This window comes from Puma concolor, chromosome E3 (assembly GCF_028749965.1).
Source record: "Puma concolor isolate L17-30 chromosome E3, mPumCon1.1.hap2, whole genome shotgun sequence".
Classification (NCBI taxonomy): Eukaryota; Metazoa; Chordata; class Mammalia; order Carnivora; family Felidae; genus Puma; species Puma concolor.
In genome coordinates, this window is record NC_141682.1 from 6,730,052 (window position 1) to 6,749,420 (window position 19,369).

The 19,369-nt window shown below is 51.6% G+C and overlaps 1 protein-coding gene and 1 long non-coding RNA gene across 3 annotated transcripts in view; one reads left to right on the top strand and one right to left on the bottom strand.

The window, feature by feature from the left end:
* MYH16 (myosin heavy chain 16) overlaps positions 1 to 19,369 on the top strand; it is a 55,286-nt gene that overhangs the window by 6,226 nt on the left and 29,691 nt on the right. For both annotated transcript variants that reach the window (XM_086692695.1, XM_086692694.1), the window contains exons 5-16: positions 8 to 178; positions 1,602 to 1,781; positions 3,426 to 3,552; positions 4,331 to 4,389; positions 5,741 to 5,828; positions 6,610 to 6,727; positions 7,923 to 8,043; positions 11,877 to 12,013; positions 13,358 to 13,439; positions 15,743 to 15,916; positions 16,812 to 17,039; positions 18,059 to 18,163. In XM_086692695.1, the coding sequence (XP_086548821.1) occupies positions 8 to 178; positions 1,602 to 1,781; positions 3,426 to 3,552; positions 4,331 to 4,389; positions 5,741 to 5,828; positions 6,610 to 6,727; positions 7,923 to 8,043; positions 11,877 to 12,013; positions 13,358 to 13,439; positions 15,743 to 15,916; positions 16,812 to 17,039; positions 18,059 to 18,163 (1,590 nt within the window). The remainder of the gene's footprint in view (positions 1 to 7; positions 179 to 1,601; positions 1,782 to 3,425; positions 3,553 to 4,330; positions 4,390 to 5,740; positions 5,829 to 6,609; positions 6,728 to 7,922; positions 8,044 to 11,876; positions 12,014 to 13,357; positions 13,440 to 15,742; positions 15,917 to 16,811; positions 17,040 to 18,058; positions 18,164 to 19,369) is intronic.
* The window catches only part of LOC147572912 (uncharacterized), a 55,648-nt gene continuing 41,901 nt past the window's right edge, over positions 5,623 to 19,369 (bottom strand). The window contains exon 3 of the long non-coding RNA XR_015245652.1: positions 5,623 to 8,007. This is a non-coding gene — a long non-coding RNA (uncharacterized LOC147572912). The remainder of the gene's footprint in view (positions 8,008 to 19,369) is intronic.

Sequence of the window (19,369 nt, forward strand, 5' to 3'; positions counted from 1 at the left end):
TCCTCAGTTCAACAGCTTTGAGCAGCTGTGCATCAACTTCACCAACGAGAAGCTGCAACAGTTTTTCAACCACCACATGTTCGTGCTGGAGCAGGAGGAGTACAAGAGGGAGGGCATCGAGTGGGTCTTCATCGACTTTGGCCTTGACCTGCAGGCCTGCATTGACCTCCTGGAAAAGGTAACTCGCTGCTCAGAGGAGGGGCTTCGAGAGAGAGGCCAGGACCCTGATCAGGGCTTGCCCCTCAGAAGGGGACTTCACGGGGACCCGCAGGGAAGTGGCACCAGCAACACCACTAAGGACCTTGGTTAGTCTGACCTCTAGCTTCCTCTCTGCAAAATGGGTACAACAGTGATTGCAATGGTCACCATTAGTTGGGCTGTTGTATGCCTCAACTCATTGGATCATCACAAGCTACCATATATATGGCAGGGTGTGTGTGTGTGTGTGTGTGTGTGTGACACAATACAACCATTTCACAGATGGGAACATTAAGGCACAGAGAAGGGAAGAAACTTGTCCAAGATTATACACCCTGTGAATGGCACAGTCAGGTTCTAACCCAGACAACCTAATCGCCACCCCTGTAGTCACACCATCAGGAATGTTCTAGCAAATGGCCTAGTTCAAGAATATATACTGTTCAAGCAAATGCAGAAAAGGGACAGGAAAAGGACACTGACAGAACAGATGACAAAATGTGAACAGTCTGTTCATAGTATTGTATCAATGTTAATTTTCTGGTTTTCATTGTCGTTACCAAGCTTGCATTAACATTTGGAGAAGCTGAATGAAGGACGTGTAGGAATGCTCTGCACTCTTTTGCAAGTTTAAAATTATTAAAAAGTAAAAATTCAAGAGATAGGAGAAAGAATATATGTTGTCTCTGAGACTCAGCCTAGGGGTGAGAAAGCAGGCTGGGGTCCCCGATGTGAGCCCAGCCTCAACCTCCCAGGAAAAGTCTCCCCAAACAGGCTGCACACACAATCTACCTGTCCTCTAACACCAACAAATACCCCCCTGTCCGGCTGTCACAGAGCCTGAAATGTCCCTCATGTTTGAGCTTTGGGGTTAAGCACTGCCCTCTTCCAGAAATTTTTAGAAATCCAGACCCTCCATAGATATTAAGTCACTGACAGTTTTATGAGCTCCCATGTGAGCTCTTCTCTTCTTTGAGAAGAACCATATGTGGTTCTTGGTAGCCAGGAACGTCACGGAGGGCAGGAGCGGATAACAGAGAATTAAATGCAGAGAGGACGGGTGTCACTGATTTCACCATTTCCCTGAGGGCCAAGGCTGCCTGGCACCACTGTTTGGGAGGGATTAGCATTTGGGGAGCTAAGTAGCCCTTTCAGACTTCCATCTCCCCTTCTGTTAGACTCAATGAATTCTAGTCTCTTTCAAGTGTAAATGGCCTTGGCATTCGAAGACCAGACCTTGGAGCAGCTTCACCGTTCCTGGGGGTCTATGCCCAGAGTTCTGCTTCCTGGCTGGCCACGCGGGTGTCTGGGGCACCCCTCCCACCACCCCCAGGCCAACACCTGAGTGGCCCCGTTGGGGTCCTATGGCTTCCTCTAACAACATCCACCGCTCTTCCTTCTAGCCCATGGGCATCTTCTCCATCTTGGAGGAACAGTGTGTCTTCCCCAAGGCCACCGACGCCACCTTCAAGGCGGCCCTGTATGACAACCACCTGGGAAAGTCCAGCAACTTCCTCAAGCCCAAGGGAGGCAAAGGCAAGGGGCCCGAGGCCCACTTCGAGCTCGTCCACTATGCAGGCACCGTGAGTACCCTGTTGGCACCTCCTGCGGCCATCTATCTTCTTGCTGCAGGCGGCTCTGGCTATTGTAGGTCCTTCCTGCCGTGACCTTGCTGAGGCTTCCTGCCTCCAGCTGGTGCAGCGGCCATAGAACAGGGTGATCAGCTCAGTAAAATGACCCCTGACTCATACTTCCTCATCACTTCTCCCTCTGAGAAATCCAAAGCAATCCAGCCAAGGATGCCTGCCAGGGAACCGCCAGCAGTTCACCTGCTGGGGCCACACCATTGTTTGCGGCCCTTGGTTTCACAGCTGCACTTAGATCTTGGACAGAATTTACAACACGTGCAAAAAAGGGAAAAAAGTCCACGAGCCTATCAATTATCCCCCAATGGATTAACTTATCCTTCTGACGGCTCATGGCCACCAAAGCAACAAAACGACATCTCTGGAGTGGCTTTTTCACTCATGACAAACTTAGTCCTTGGGGAAGAGGGAATTAGCTTCTTATTTGAATAACTGATAGGGGAGACCACGTTTGTTCAGCCAGCTCTTGACAATGTGTTTTATTTCCCTGCGATTTGCGGTATTGCTGTAAACGCCCGTGCTCCCTGTTACCACTGGAGTTTGTTGAGCTTCTGTGGGTTTAACTGCAGGGAAACAGCAGCCTTAGCACAGAGCTGTCAGGAAAGCTGCTCTTGGATCGGGCATCGGGGCCAGGATTTTATGACCTCATCAACCATAACAATGCCAATTACTTGCAAAATGAATTATGCCAACAAGTAGAGTAAACAGCAGCTTTGGAGGCCGACTGCAGTGCTCCGCCTCACCTCCCACGATGAAATGAGAGGGCTCTGTATTGATAGCAATGGAATATTCAAAGTCTAATGGGACCTATGCACCTCCAAGAAGGCTCTAAAGTAAGGCCCGCAGGTGATGAATGTCTTTATGCTCTACAGGGGAAGGAAAGCCCAAAGGTTTCTGCTTCTTATCTGTTTTCCTCGGTTCCCTACGCTCAGTGGAAGAATTTGAAATGCGCCTTCCTCTTTGCCTCCCCAGCTAGGGCCACGTAGCAAAACAGGAAATAGAAATTAATGGATGTCCAATTAACTAAACACATGGATCCCATGTGGCCCTTTCCACCAGGCAATGGCCAAGGGATGTGTGCCCTTGAGCAAGGGGAGACTAGACACCCTTGTAGGGAGCTCTTCATGTAGCTCAGGATTTCCCTGGTCGAGGCCAGTCAGTCAGAGCAAGGGCTGAGCCTGGAAGAAGATCAACCCACCTGGGTGGAAAAAGAGCCAGGAGGTCAGGGAGGCTCAGAGTAGCCAGCCGAACCAGACTTGCAAGAGGAGGTCACACCCTGACAGAAAGTAGCTGGGGAGTCCTGTTTTGTGGGGAAAGCTCGGAGACAGGGTGACCTAAACAGGCAAACTGCAAATGCCCATGAAAGCAGATAATGGGGACTCCACCTCTTACTGTGGTTCAGGGACATCCCAGGACTCCAGGAAAGTCATCAGGTCAAGAGCTGAAGCCCCAGGAGATGGGGTTGGAGGTTGATCTTAGGAACCCAGAGCAGGCAGAACCTGTAGGTAGAGGTTCTGGCCGTGGGACCCAAAAGGTGGATGCTAGACCTGGAAGGTAACCATTGGCGCTTGTCCCCTCCAGGTGGGTTACAACATCACAGGATGGCTGGAGAAGAACAAAGACCCCCTGAATGAAACAGTGGTGGGCTTGTTCCAGAAATCATCCTTGGTGCTACTGGCCCTTCTCTTCAAAGAAGAGGAGGCTCCAGGTACGAATGACCCCTTGTTGTGTCCAGTCCCCCTGTGCTGATGCCCTTTAGTGGCCAAAATGGAAACAAGGAAACAAAACTCACCTTATTCAACTCCTGCAAAGTGGATGAATGGGTGACAAGTTACTTGAGGGAGGCCATGGATGACAGTGCAGTGGAGAGGTGCGCATGCATCCTGCGAGAGCTTCCATCAACTGTACTGCCCGCTGGGCCCGTGTCACCTCTGGGTGGAGCAATACTGCTTTGGAAGAGTGGATGCCCAAATGCGTGTGCTTATTTTCTGCTCCCCGCTCTCCTCTGTCTGAGGCTCAGGCCAAGCCCAGCCCTGCCTCCTACCCAATCAAGGTCGTGTGGCCCACAGGGAATGGCCTGGATGGGAGCTGCCCAAGGTGGCTGCCACTCAGTGGGGCAAGAGCTGCAAATTTCCTTGAATTCATTGACGTTTTCACCACCAACGTGCAATGCCTCCAGATGGTCTGCAGGCTCTTCTTCCTGCCCCGGCAATGGGAACAGTTTGTCCCTATGTGTAGCCCTAAGTCACAAAGGGCTACACCCTCTCCAGAAAGCATAGTGCTCCTTTTGACCATTAGACCATGGTCATCCCACTCAACCCTTCCCTGGTAGGTGTCCTTTTCCTGGTGTGAGGGCCCTCACCTCACCTAGTCCTAAGAAAAGCCTTTTTAAACCAGAGAATGTGTCTCCTCGACATGGAGCACTGAATGGGGCTGCCTGTCTCCATGCTGCGTTTTGACATGAAACGTGTGTTTTTCTTCCTCAGCTGGAAGCAAGAAGCAGAAGAGGGGGTCTTCCTTCATGACCGTCTCCAACTTCTACAGGGTAAGTAGGGGCTGCCCCAGAGGCCACTGTGCATCCAGTGAACCCTCCTTTCCATTGAACACTCCCTTCTAATGGTGTGGTGGTCTGGCTTCCACCTCCCAGCCCAGGACAGGACGAGTTCATTTCTATGCCTACGGTTGCCTCTTCCATGTAAGGAGTCTGTTTCCTTCCAAAGGGGTCACAGAACCACAGGACCTCAGAGCAGAAAAGACCCTTAGAGATGGTTCAGTCCAACCACATCATTTCGGACTGAAACCCAGGGAGTGGCATCATTGGAGATATCAGTGCCTAAGATCTTCAGCCCCAGAGTTGGCTGGCAGATCCTCTGGGCCGGTCACAACTTCCACAGATTTGGGGCATTACTGGGGATACGTTCCAAAGTGCAGAAAGGCAGCCAATAGGGAGATGTGGCCCGAAGAAAGATTTCAATATTTGCCAAGGATCTAGCCGCCTGGAAGCGGAGTGGGCTACCTCATTGGAGGAATCCAAGCAGAGGAGGAGGGAACCTCCATAGGGAGGTTAACAACGGGCAGGGCTTCGTCCTCATAGGCACTATGGTTCCTTCTAGTATCGAGACTCTATGATGAGCCAGCGCTGAATCAAGAAGGGCCCTGCTTATTGAAAACCACGTCACCTTGGGCAAGTCCCTCTGAGATGACAGACGGCCACTGCCCAATATGCCATCCATGATGGTAGCCACTAGCCACACATGGCTAGTGAGTGCTTGAAAAGAGGCTGGTGCAGCAGAAGAACTCAATTTGAATTTACATTTTAACTTAATTAATTGCACTCTAGGGGCACCTGGGTGGCTCAGTCGGTTAAGCATCTGATCTTAGCTCAGGTCATGATCTCACAGTTTGTGGGCTCCAGCCCCGTGTCTGGCTCTGTGCTGACAGCTTGGGGCCTGGAGCCTTGCTTTGGGTTCTGTGTCTCCCTCTCTCTCTGCCCCTCCCCTGCTCATGCTCTGTCTCTCTCTCAAAAGTAAATAAACATTAAAAAATTTTTAAAAAGACATGAATTAGGGGCGCCTGGGTGGCGCAGTCGGTTAAGCGTCCGACTTCAGCCATGTCACGATCTCGCACTCCGTGAGTTCGAGCCCTGCGTCAGGCTCTGGGCTGATGGCTCGGAGCCTGGAGCCTGTTTCCGATTCTGTGTCTCCGTCTCTCTCTGCCCCTCCCCCGTTCATGCTCTGTCTCTCTCTGTCCCAAAAATAAATTTAAAAAAACGTTGAAAAAAAAGACATGAATTAGTTGAAATCTAAATAAAGACCTGTCCTGAGCATCGGTATCCTGCAACACCAACACTGAGCTTATTAACTCAGTCTTTCTTCTCCTTTTTCCTCCACCCCCAGGAGCAGTTGAATAAGCTGATGGCCACCCTCCACAGCACGGCTCCCCATTTTGTCCGCTGCATTGTCCCCAACGAGTTCAAGCAATCAGGTACATCATGGGGACATGTCTCCCTGCTGGAAGTCCTCAGGCTCTGTGAAGTGTTTGCTTAAACTACATACCCTTTCTTGTTTTTAGCATAGTGAACACGTAGAGAGCAGTTTAGTATTTTTGAAACCTTATGTATTGTTTCTCTTCTTTGCCAACCTCTCCTCCCACCAATTTTTCAAACTTGGGACAGTTTTGACCCAATGAAACAATAACCGTTAATAAAAATAGCTAATGTTTGTTGCACACAAACTGTGAGCCAGGTATAAATGAAATCCGCTTTTTAAAAAATTTGTAATGTTTCTTTATTTTTGAGAGAGAGAGAGAGTGAGAGAGAGACAGAGGATTCGAAGCAGGCTCTGCACTGTCAATGCAGAGCCCAATGTGGGGCTTGAACTCACTAACCGTGAGATCATGACCTGAGGCGAAGTCGGACACTTAACTGACTGAGCCACCCAGGTGCCCTGAATTAAGTTCACTTTTAATCACGAGGGATGACTAGGGCACAAAATGGGGCACTGAAAGGATCCCCCAAAATGGATCCCCCAAAATCATATTCTAGCTGTTTTGTAAAGTGAAAATCATGTTCTGGCTGGGTGAGAACCAGCTAGAAGTCATACTCAGGAGGGCCTTTGGTCTTGGCTGAATTGTGGGGCCCTGCATGCAATGACGGGAGGAGACTGGGGTTGACAACACAGACGTTCAGTTAGCTTTCTGCAGTGACAAGGAGTGGCCTGTGCCACCCTAGAACACTGACTACATCCTGCACCCTCCCTCTTGGCAGGCGTGGTGGACGCCCACCTGATCATGCACCAGCTGGCTTGCAACGGAGTCCTGGAAGGCATCCGTATTTGCAGGAAGGGCTTCCCAAACAGGATGCTGTACCCAGAGTTCAAACAGAGGTGAGTGATGTCTTCCTGATAGCCTGAGTACAGTTCTCAGTTTCCAGGGATGGACTGATTGATAAATATAGTCCTGTTGTAGCAGATGCTACGGGTACGATGACGGCAGCTCACTACCTGAGTACACCTTGGCCTGACTTTCAACAGCCAGAACCTGCATTTCTGTGCCTGAGGGGCTTTCTCTGGCTCTTGAACCAGCTTTGTTACTTGGCAGGCTGAAAGTCTCAGGAACTAATGCCTTCCCCAGGAGCGGCCCATAACCAATGACTTACAGACAACTGGCATATCAGCATTTCAATTCCCTCACTCTTCTGGTGGGCTAACTATGAGTGGGGCTCCCAGATAAATGTCTAACAACAGGTTCTCCAGGTTACGTTTTTAAAAAATGATAAAAATTAAGAAATTAAAAAGCCCTGATTTGTAGTGTCTTTAGATTTCCATGGTGTAAACACTCCCATGGCTGCTTTCGAGCCAAGCGATGTGACACCAGCGAATGTGGGGTTGAGGAGAGATTCACCCAATTGGCTCTTGCCGGCCGGTAGGAGTTGGTCTCAGCACACCACTGTTCCCAGTACCCCCTAGCAACATTAATCCCCAGCTGCCCATTCTGATAACTGACCTGATAACATGCCTCTTATTGACTGCCCTGTCCCCCTCCCCAACTCGGCCATCCCCCAAGTAAACTATTTGCATTTGGATACCTTGTCCCAGGGTCTGCTTCTGGGGGAACCCAAAGTAACACCTCCACCTTAGGGATTATTTCCCTTCTACCCACTCCCTACATACTAGAACACAGGACCATAGGTTGATGGACAAGTCATTAGAGGTCATCCTGTCCAAGCCCTCTGAAGGCTTTAAACAGGGAAGGACTTGTCTAAATCACAAAGGGGGCTGCTTGCAGGCCAGAAAAATAAGTGCTTCTCCTATGTCTGGAAGAAAAGATCAGGAAGGAAAATTTTTAGTGTTTTCATTTCTAGGAGCACCAGCCCTTTGAACTCCTGACCCACACAGACATTCACTCCCCAGTGTCTCCTGCCAGTCCCACCCCAGTGCCTGCCTCGGGCATCTGCAGAACAGGTCTAACCATGATTCCAAGGCCATCACAAAGACCAATGGATGGGTCAACTACATGGATGTACTTCCTGAACTGCCAGCTCGGGCGTGATGGTGGCTGTCATCATCTCTCTCCCAACAGGTACCAAGTGCTGAACCCCAATGTGATTCCTCAGGGGTTTGTAGACAACAAGAAGGCCTCAGAGCTGCTGCTCGGGTCCATTGACCTGGATGTGAATGAATACAAAATTGGGCATACCAAGGTAGGGGCTTCTGGTGATACTCCCTCCCTCCACCACTCAGCCTCGTCCCAAGAAGGTGGGCTTCAGGGTGTGAATTCCAGCTTGGCCGCTGACCAGTTGCCTGCCTTAGGCAAGCCCCACGGCTGCTGAGAGCCTCAGTTTCCTCCTCTGCAAAAGTAGGGCTGATACAGCTGATCTCATGGGATTCGGGGGTGATTAGTGATAACGTGGGTGAGAACCCAGCTTGGACAGGTACATAATAAATGGTAGGTTATTTCCTAGTACTGTATGAGCCCCAATCAGAATCAAGGTCCTGGATTTTACTGGGGCATGGAGGTATGTGTGTGGGGGTGAGGTCTGAGAGCAAAGCACCATAATCCCAGCCCACCCACACTGAAAGCTCCAGCCCTGAGCTGGCAGGTGAGTTGGGGGTGACTCAGAGAGGCTGCCTGATCTTGACTCATAGGGCCTGGGCTGCCGTGTGTCTGTCCCACTTCCTGGCCCTGCAGAGTCTTGTCGGGACTGTAAGGGCCAGCCAGGCTAATGGTGCAAGGTGTCCATCTATAGCTGCCCAACCAGACTGCACCCAACATGACAAGCAGGGCGACCCAGGAGGGGTACTAGCTTTACATTCAGGAGCATCAGGCTCAAAGCCTAGTTCTGTGTAGCCCAGGACAGATGAACTACCTCTCCAAGTCTCATGGATGCCACAGGCAACATGGCTTCCCTACAGGCTTGGTAGAGGACGCGGACACTTTGCAAATGCTCATAGAGCACCTCCGTGTGCCAAGCATGGTTCAAGGCTCTAGGAATACACCAGTGAACAGAACAGGAAGAGTTCCTAAGCCCCTAGAGCTTGCTTCATGGTAGTGAGCATTAGCAGAATTGTAACGCTGCTCTGGAATCCTCCAGAACTGCGAGCTCTGGCCTCCTTCACAATTGAGAAATGCTGTGTATAGCTAAATTGACTTATAGGAACACTGCAGGTTTTGTCATAGAGTCGCTGAATACTTGAGTGGGAGAGAACCTCAGAGACCAGTTCTTTTCCCCACCCCCACCTTTGAAGGAGCGGAACCTTGAGGAAGCCTGGAGAGGGTCGTGGAGGTGATGTGCCCAATTCCACAGTACTAGGCAGAATGGAGCAGGCCCCAGGCCGCACGACACTGGGTCATGGGAAAGGGGATGGGGCTGCTGTTGCCAACATTTGATGCAGTTACTGGCTGGGCAAATGGACTGCATTTTGCTGTTGTTCAATGTTGCATTGGGCACCTCAGGTCCAGGTAGAGTCCTGGGGATCCTGGGGATAGCTTTCCAAGCTTCACCCAAGTTTCCAAGATTCAACCGTGTTGGTTGGTACATGATATTCAGTCATTGTCCCTGCCATATCATGCTTGGGGACAAGGACCAGGCAGGCTCTGGTGGCAGAGGCAGAGCAGAGAACAGGATGATTTTGCCTGTAAACTGTGTCCCCACACCCAGCCACATGCTCACCTCACTGCTCCTAAAAGGACACAACTCAATGACAATTCATTTTGAAATATCAAGAAACATTTTATGAAATCAAGCCCAATGTCTCTACCCCATCATGGCTAGCTAGCTCTTTGGGTTTTTGTGGGGGAGGAAGGCAGGTGGAGGGAGCATTCTTTTCCATTCTTTTCCTGTTGGTATCCATAGCATCCGCATAAAGGATTTAATCAAGAGCTCTGCTCCTGGCCTCAAGGTGTGGAGTTACAGAGTCTTAGAGCTGGGAGGACTCAGGGTCCTGCACTCCCATTGAACAGGAGGGGAGTTAGAGGCCTCCCAAGAGGGAGTGGCTTGGCTAAGGTCACATAGCACATCCAAGGAGGCTGAGGCCAGGTACAGGTCTCCTGGCTCCTTCTATCCCTCTAGAAGTTTCTATCATGTCCTATTGGAAGACTATAAAAAGATGTTACATTATGAAACATAACTGATAATAAAGTCACCACCCATGGGCCCACTTAAAAATCCAGAATCTCTTCTCATCTCTTTCCTCCCCTTCCTCCCCACCCCCAGGAGTAACCCCTTGCTCCGAATGCTAACCATCCCCCTGCCTTTTAAAAAATAGTTTTGTCACATATGCACATGAAAGTACCACACTCGATATAATCTTCTGTAGCATGCTTCTAACACTCATTCATGTTTCCAAGATTCATCCTTGTTGGTCAGTATAGGACATTCACTCATTGTCACCACCGTATCATGCTGCCTCAGACAGCCACATGACAATTATCCTTTCTCCTGCCCTTGGAAATTGATTTTTTTTCCCCTCTGCAGTTATCAACAAATGCTGCTTTGAGTATCTTTGCACATGATCCCGTGTAGAGGTTTCTCCAGAACGAAATTCTCAACCTTGGCTATACATTAGAATCACTTTGGGGAGGGATAAAAATACCAATGCCTGAGCCTCACTCCAGAAATTGTTTGAAATCACTGTGCAGGCATCGGTATCTTTCCAACCCTCTAGGTAGGAGAGATGTGCAGCCGGGGTTGAGATGTACTAACACGGCAGAGGACAGTTGACTGTTTCAGGGTATGCAAACAACTAACTTGATGAGGGAATGCCAACCCTTTTTCCAAAACTGTTGTACCAATCTACCCTCCCCTGATCCACAACCGTGCCAACACCCGTGCTCTCGAAAAGTCTTAAAAGTCACAGGTGGAGGGAGGAGTGAATGTTACCTTGCAACCTTAATCTGTATTTGCTGGAAATCTGGTGTTTCCTGATCTAACACACTGCAAAGTTGGGTATTTCCTGATCTTTCTAACCCACTGCAAAGCTTTCTCACACACACCAGAGCTGGGTGCCTGAAACTGTGCAGCACTGGTAAAGCTCTGTATCCTTCTACAAAGTCAACCTCTCCCCTGCCCAACACCACCCCCTCTTCCCACTCCCAGATCCTAGGAGACCGTGACTGTCTACAGGCCGTTTGCATAGCAGTAAAGGAGGCCCCTTGCCACCGTCGTGCTGGGCAGTCACCACAGCAGTGAGGATTATAACGATCTAACACATTTTTTAAAAATGTCGGGGCGCCTGGGTAGCGCAGTCGGTTGAGCATCCGACTTCAGCCAGGTCACGATCTCGCGGTCCGTGAGTTCGAGCCCCGCGTCAGGCTCTGGGCTGATGGCTCAGAGCCTAGAGCCTGTTTCCGATTCTGTGTCTCCCTCTCTCTCTGCCCCTCCCCCGTTCATGCTCTGTCTCTCTCTGTCCCAAAAATAAGTAAATGTTGAAAAAAAAATTTTTTTTTTAAATGTTTATTTATTTTGAGAGAGAGGGAGTGTGAGCAGGGCAGGGGCAGAGAGAGAGGGAGAGAGAGACTCCTAAACAGTCTCCGAGCTGTCAGCGCAGAGCCCAATGTGGGGCTCGATCCCATGAACCCGTGAGATGGAGAGTCAGATGCTTGAGCTGCCAGGTGCCCCAACCTATCATATTTTACTTACCACTTCACAGTTTACGTGAGACTTTCCCACCCAGTTATCTCTATTTACTCCTTATAGCAGCCCTGTCAGGGAGGGATCAACATCCCCATTTCACAGATGGGGAACTGAGGCCCTGAGATGTGAGGAGACGCGTCCAAGGTGACCCAGCCAGCGAGTGCAAGGCCAGAGCTGGAACTCATAGGAGGCTAAGAGGAAACAGACACAGAGGCTGGCAGTGGCCCCGCTATTGGGGATGTCCAGGCCAGGGCCAGCTGTTCCCAAGGGGCCTCAAACACCAGCACCAGACTGGGTCTCTTAACTTTCAAGGCCCTTTCTGAACCTCTGGGGCTTGCCTCACAAGTGGCCGCCATCGGCAACAGCTGGGCCTCGTGCAGAGGAGTGTGCCTTTCCCACAGGTATTCTTCCGAGCGGGCATCCTGGCTAAGCTTGAGGACATGCGGGACGAGCGTCTGGCCAAGATCATGACAATGCTGCAGTGTCGCCTGCGGGGCTTCCTCATGAGGATCGAGTTCAAGAAGATGCTGGAGCGAAGGTAGCACTCACAAACACGGGTGGGGCGGGGCCACTGAAGCATCCACGCAGAATGACCGGGGACCCGTCCACACACCCAGCGGTCAGCTCCAGTAATGACTCGGGGCCGTGAGATGAGGGGAGGGCGGCGACATCTCCACTGGCCCAGAGAACCCTGTTTGGGGTCTGTATTCGCTTCCTGTGGCTGCTGGAACAGAGCAGCACAACCTGGGTGTCTTAAAACAATGGCAATTCTCATAGCTCTGGAGGCCAGGAGTCTGAAATCAAGGAATATTGCAGGCTGCACTCCCCCTGAACGCTCTAAAGGAGGATCCTTTCTTGCTTCTTGTAGTCTTGGTGGCCTCAGGCGTTCCTTGGCTTATGGCCACATCAGTCCAGTTTCTGCCTGTTTTCACAAGACCTTCTCTCTGTCTATGTCTCCACACGGCCTTCCTTCTTCTTATATGGACACCTGCCATCTCGGGTCAGGGGTCCACCTTCCTCCAGTATGACCTCATCTTAACCTAAGTAATGACACCTGCAAAGACCTTATTTCCAAATAAGGTCACATTCACAGGCACTGGGGGTTAAGACTTCAGCAGATCTTTTGGGAGGGGACACAATTCAACCCATAAGAGGGACCACCTAATACAGACCCTTCTCTTAAAGCCTACAAGCCACTTTCCCAGACTTTCCCTTATTGATCCATGTGATGACACTGTCAGAGGGAGGTGGCAGGGCTGGCACCCCTGCTTCGCAGATGTGGAAACTGAGGTCAGAAGGGTGAAGGAACCGGCCCAGATCCAGGCAGAAAGAGTCAAGACTGGAATCCAGAAGTCCTCACTCCAAATCCTTGCCCTCTGAATTGTGTTTTCCAGCCATCTTTCTAAAATGATCATCAGAAAATAACTCAGGCTACCCTGGCTGACCTGTGGTTGACTCTGGTTCCTTGTGGGCATAGTATTAGTAATAATAACAGTAATGAGCAAATAACAATAATGAGGTCCTGATATCCACTGCCCCCCCACCCCCTCCCTGGGACCGTGACTGAAGGCAGCGACACAAGTTAGGGGCTGAGTGTAGGACAGCAGGGCCTTGGCATGCAGGAGGTCCTCGGTAAATGACAGTCCAGTGAAGCTGGAGGGGACGGGGGGGGGGGGGGGGGCGGGTTCCAGAGACTGCAGAATGGATAGGACTCAGAGAGTAATGGGTGATTTCCCGTGAGGGAGAGGAAGGAAGGAAATGTAAGAAGAAATGAGTGGTCTGTCTCAGCCTTGTGCTGTCTGGGTGGAACCGTTCCATCAGGGAGGCCAGGCCCTGACACCTGCACTTTCATCCAGGGAACCCCAGCTTCCTTTTTTTGCAGAATTGGCCTGAAAGTCATCCAGCGGAACACACGCAAGTTCCTGGAGCTGCGTTTCTGGGGCTGGTGGAAGCTATACAACAAGGTAGGGCTGAGGGGCCAGGCTAGCTGGGCTGCAGCTACCAGTTCGTTGTGTGTGTCTGGGGGAGGGGAGGGGGGAAATCCTGGGGGGGAGGTGCCTCTTGGGGGTGGGAGGCCACAGGATGCAGCAGGGACAGTCCACAAATGAGGGTGCCTGGGAGACAAATGAGGAATCTAGTCCCCTTCCGGTCAGGGGCTAATTCCTCCCTGAGAAAAACCACAGAGGACCTTCCTGCCTCATGTCATCCTTCCAAATAACATCCCCTTAGGATGGAAAGCCCCTCAGTACAAAAAGGGGGCTTGGTCGTCAGCCCCTCCCCCTGCACATGTTGAGGCATCTTCAGCTCCTTCAGTGAGGTCCTCAGCTTCAGAGCTGGAGCGAGCTCAGGAAATTGTGGGATCCAGCCTATTTCCCAGGTCCTTCCGAGACAGCTGAGAGGGCAGTGAGTAAGCCCTTAACCAACGCAGCAGGCAGGGAGCCTTCCTCCTGGTGCAGGTGGAATCATACTGGGTGATGGGGTCCCCACCTCGGGCCTCCACTCAAAGGGAACGTGCTGCTGGGCACCAGCAGAGGCCGGATGCAGGGCTGCATTCAGGAGTCGGAGGGACAGCCATGCGGAGGGTGGATCAGGCTCTAGGTCATCTCTGGTGGCCCTGAGGCCCCCACGGCTCGTGTGGAAGCTTCCTTCCCCTCCCCATGGGAAAGCGCTTTCTAACACTCAGTGCTGACCACAGATTCAAAGCAGGGATAGTAAGTTCTGCCTCCCCAAAGGCTCTCCCACACAGGCCAGCCCTTTCGAGGGCCTGAGATCCCAGAGCAGTCCAGATGAGCATTTCTCAAAGTTCGGTAGTTGCCAGTCCTTCCCCCACCTGTTCCATGACTGAGCTTTCCTGATGCTAGCTACTTTTTTATTTTGAAATTTTTATTTTACTTTTTATTTGTATATATTTTAAGTTTGTTTATTTATTTTGAGAGAGACAGACAGAGTTCATTCGAGGGGGGGGCAGAGAGAGAGGGAGACAGAGAATCCCGAGCAGGTTCCAGACTGTCAGTGCAGAGTCCCACACAAGTCTTAGACCCATGAACTGTGAGATCATGACCCGAGCCGAGATCAGGAGTCAGACACTTAACCTACTGAGCCATCCAGACACCCCTAAAAATAAATTTAAAAAATAAGAAATTTAGGGGTGCCTGGGTGGTTCAGTCGGTTAAATGTCCGACTCTTGATCTCAGCTCAGGTCATGATCTCACAGTTATAGATCAAGCCTCCCATGGGGCTCTGTGCTGACAGTGTGGAGCCTGCTTGGGATTTTCTTTCTCTTTCTCTCTCTCTCTCTCTCTCTCTCTCTCTCCCCCCTTCTCCCGCTTGTACTCAAGCTCACTCTCTCTCTCTCTCTCTCTCAAAATATATAAACATGAGACAATTTTAAATTTAAAAAAGTTACTTTTAAAGTAACTGTGTAACAATGAAAATCAAAGCATTTCTATGCAAGGCTTAAATCTATCTCACTTGCCCCCTCGGTATTTGTGTTGCCCTCTGGGAAGCCCCAGACCAACAGCCTTTAAGATTCCTCCCAAGCAGGACACCAGTGGTCAGAGAAGATGAGGAGACAAAGCCTGGAAACTTCTCTGTTCTTTACTAGAAAGCAACACTTTACTAATTGAACATGGCAGAGCAAGGTCCTGTTCCAATGAGTAAAAAAAGTAAAATAAAATAAAAATCCTTTACTCTTAGTTTTTAACTACGCTCTAGTCTTATCTAAGCCAGATAGGATGAGTCAGTGGGAAAAAAAACCCAACACGTTCCGGTAGGCTTTCACTGAATAAAAATGTCATATAGTTGTGCGTTTATGTGAACTTGCCTCTGCAGTATCCCAGGTCCCCACAGACAGAGAGACGGAGACACAGAAACAGGGAGAGAGACAGAGATAGGGAGACAGGAAGAGAGAGAGACAGCAAGGAGGAGGACCCCGTAAGGGAGAAAGGCAAGGGAAACCGGAGCTTGAACTCGGCCAAGCACACACAGCTTAGAGAACGGTGTGAGCCCTGAATGGGGCTAGACGCCGAGGAACACCTAACTGCGTCTGTCAGGATCGCAGAGACCCCTGAGGATTGGTCCTAGGCAAGGACGGGCCTTCTCTGTGGAGGCGACAGATACTTCCTGGCATCTGTGGAGAGGGACTCCCTCATGGCTGCTTTCCGCCCCGATGGGGGTGTGAGGTCCTGTCTGAGGGAGAGCCCACAGCCCACCGCCGAGCCCCCGCGGCCCATCCCCCTAACGCCATAGGGTGTCGCCCGCCACTCAGGTCAAGCCGCTCCTGAATGTGGCTCGGCAAGAGGAGGAGATGAAGGCCAAGGAGGAGGAGCTGAGGAACGCCATGTGCAAGACACAGGAGCTGATAAGCAGGGTAAAGGAGCTGGAGGAGAAGATGGCCACGCTCAGCCAGGAGAAGAATGACCTCACCATCCAGCTACAGGCCGTATGTGGGGCCCCGGAGGGAGGGCGGGAGCTGGGGGCCCTGGCAACTACCAGGATCCCCGGGGCCACTAAGAGCCAGACCCAGGGAGGCAGGTGGGGGGTGAGCCTTCTGAGAATCAGCATACGAGAGAGACCCCCGTAATAAAAGAATCACCCGCTTATGGGAGCACCTATATATGGGCCCCACCCCTTAATGCCTCACAGTGATGATTTCCCTTATTTTTCAAAGACCTGAATTTCAGTAATGTTATGCCACAAACCGAAAGTCACACAGATGGTCTGGTTTGAGTCTGTGGCCGGTTGCTGTTTACGCCACTGACCCCATCTTGGGGAGACCCCAGTGGACACCCAGGGTGTCCCTCTTCTGCCATGTACTGTCCGTTTGACCTTTGACGACCCCACCTCCTCCGAATATCAGGTCCCTCATCTCTAAACCGTCGCTTACAGTGACATCTGCCTCGTTTGCTTCTTGGGGTCGTTATAAGGAGGAACTGTGGGTGGGAAATGGTTCGTTAACACAAAGGTGCTAAAACGATGCTGGGAGTCATTTGGGCAGATAGTCACTCCCCATTGGCAGACGGAACCACAGGCACTCCTGGGCTCAGCCCCACCTACCGGCGGTGTGCAGCCTATGTGTCCTCGACTTGTCCTGGACCACTGGCTACATCCTTCAGGTGCACCTGACCACCTGGGATCTGTTCAAAGGCAGATTTCAACACAGCAGGTCTCGGGTGGAGCCTGAGCTCTTGCGTCCTAACCAGCTCACGAGTGATGCAGCTGGTGGCCTGGGGACGGCACTGCGAGACTCTGTTCTGTCACACGCATCACAAGGAGCTCAGAGCCAGTGCCCAGACCCCTGTGGGACCCCCTCTGACTGGCGTTCTTTCTTCCACCAGGAGCAAGAGAACCTGATAGATGCCGAGGAGCGCCTGACCCAGATGATGAAGACGAAAATGGAGCTGGAGAGCCAGATCTCGGACATGCGGGAGCGGCTGGAGGAGGAGGAGGGCACGGCGGCCTCCCTGAGCGCCACCAAGCGCAAGCTGGAGGGCGAGATGAGTGACCTGAAGCGGGACCTGGAGGGTCTGGAGACCACACTGGCCAAGATGGAGAAGGAGAAGCAGGTGAGGAGGCCCTGGGGCCTCACTACACCCACCTCGGGAACAGGAAACCCTGTGGGGGTCCCACCTGGAGTCCCCTCAGCAGCAACGCCCAGGACCCTAGCCACCAGCCACATGGGGCTAGTTTAACTTAACTCAGCGCCATGGAAAACGTGACTCCTCTGTTGACCTAGCAGCATTTCGAGTGCTCAATAGCCACACCAGGCTAGTGCTACCGCATTGAACTGAGAACTTGGCTGTTGCTGCAGAAAGTTCCGTCGGGACAAAGTAGCTAGAGGGATGAGGGCTCTTTCCCTCATGGTGACATCCAGGCTCAGGACTGACTGGTTCTCCTCGTGCCCGTGAAACCCAGGTGTCTGTGCTAGCCTGTGGCCCACTCAGACTCAGCATCCCTGGGCCCCTCACAGAACGTTCTTCTTCACTACATCTGCCTTCTGCCCTCTTCCCGGAAGAGACAACCCTCTCTCTAGCGTGGGGCCACTGCTAGCTGTTGGATCTCTGCCCAAACAAGCAGCTGCTGCCCTTCCAGTCGGCTCCAGGGGGAGCCCCTGGCTCCTGATACCATCTGGTGGGCCCTTGGCCCTGAAGCCCCCTTCTTACCCTCACAAGTTGGCGGGGGGGGGGGGGGGGTCCAGAGCAGGGGAAGGTGTATGCTGCCTAAGCCCGTGCCTCTTCAGCTCTGATGTGCACACAAAGTGCTGGCATCTTGATAACATGCCAGTTCTGCATCAGCAAGTCTGCTGGGACCCGAGGGTCCACGTGTCTCAGACACCGCTGACGTCTGAGGGCCGGGCTTTGAAGAGCCAAGGCCTGACTGGTGGTTCTCACTGCTGCCCTCACCCTCAGATTCTGACCTGCCTGGGGTGTGCCCTGGGCACTAGCATTTCTCAGGCTCCCAAGTGACTCTGGACCGCAGCCAAGCTGAAGAGCCCCTCTCTCGGAGCAAGCGCCTCCCTCTTTGTTCCCCCTCCAAGGCTGTTCCCAGCCTTAAAGGCCTGTCCCTCTCCTGCCCCTGTTTCCAGGCCCTGGATCACAAGGTCCGCACCCTAACCGGGGACCTCTCGCTCCGTGAAGACTCCATCGCCAAGCTCCAGAAGGAGAAGAGGGCCCTGGAGGAGCTGCACCAGGTAGGCACCACAGGCTTCTACTTGGCACAGCAGGTGGAGCTCGGAGACTGGAGACCCTGGTTTTGCTGCCCCTCAGCTGGGGCCTATAGGGAAGTCAGTCTTCCTAAATCTCAATTTCCTCATCAGAGAAGCAGGCACTGTCATGTCTTGTTGTTCTCCTCCCAAGTTTATTGTAAGTGGGGCGACCATATAATTTATCACCCAGACTAGTCTGAGAGTGAAAGAGGGGCAGCGGGCATGAGGAGATGATCCCAGGTGCACTGGAAGCTAGGGTCCCCAGACTTATCAGGATGAGTGCCCTGCCGGTGCTAAAGCACCAGTGAACCCCAATACATCTTGGCGACAAAGGGCATGAGCTCTTGTGAGGAGACCCGTTTGACCGTTATGGGCTCAGGCTCCTGGAGGCAGAGCCAGCTCTGACCAGCCACCAGTGCTGACCTTGGCACAGACCACTTCCTAACTCTGAAGACACAGGTGCAGAGAGCAAGTTGAAGCCCAGAACCGGACAGCAGACCCCCGTCACCATGTTTGCTGACACCATGAACCCACAGCACATCCCCTTTAGTGCCTCTCTCTGCTGCCTCTGGAAATACTTCCCCTTAGACTGTAACCCTCAACCATTTCAAACTCAGAGCCCCCTTTTATAACAAATACAGTCGATTCTCATTATCCCAGGTAGTTATGTTCCATAAAGTCACCACAAACACTGAATAAACAAATGCTGGACCCCCGTTTTTGTTTTTAAATTTTTTTTAACATTTATTCAATTTTGAGAGACAGAGAGCGAGCAGGGGAAGGGCAGAGAGAGAGGGAGACACAGAATCTGAAGCAGGTTCCAGGCTCTGAGCTGTCAACACAGAGCCCAACATGAGGTTCAAACCCACAGACCTCAAGATCATGACCTGAGCCAAAGTCAGATGCCCAACTGACTGAGCCACCCAGGCGCACCAATACTGAACCTTGGTTTTAAGGGGAAATAGAAGGTTAGGTTCCTGCAAGCCTCTGGTCACGTTTTCGTCAATCAATCAATACATTACTTTGTTTTATGTGTGTTTCTGTGTAAGACACTACTTGGTACACACTGTCCATTCCTGAACAATGAACTCACGGTCAACAACCCTGTATCTCATGCCTGAACAAAGCTTATCTAACACACAAATTTCCTCTGTGAGGCACAGCACAGCTTTCTTGTGCTTGGGAACACTA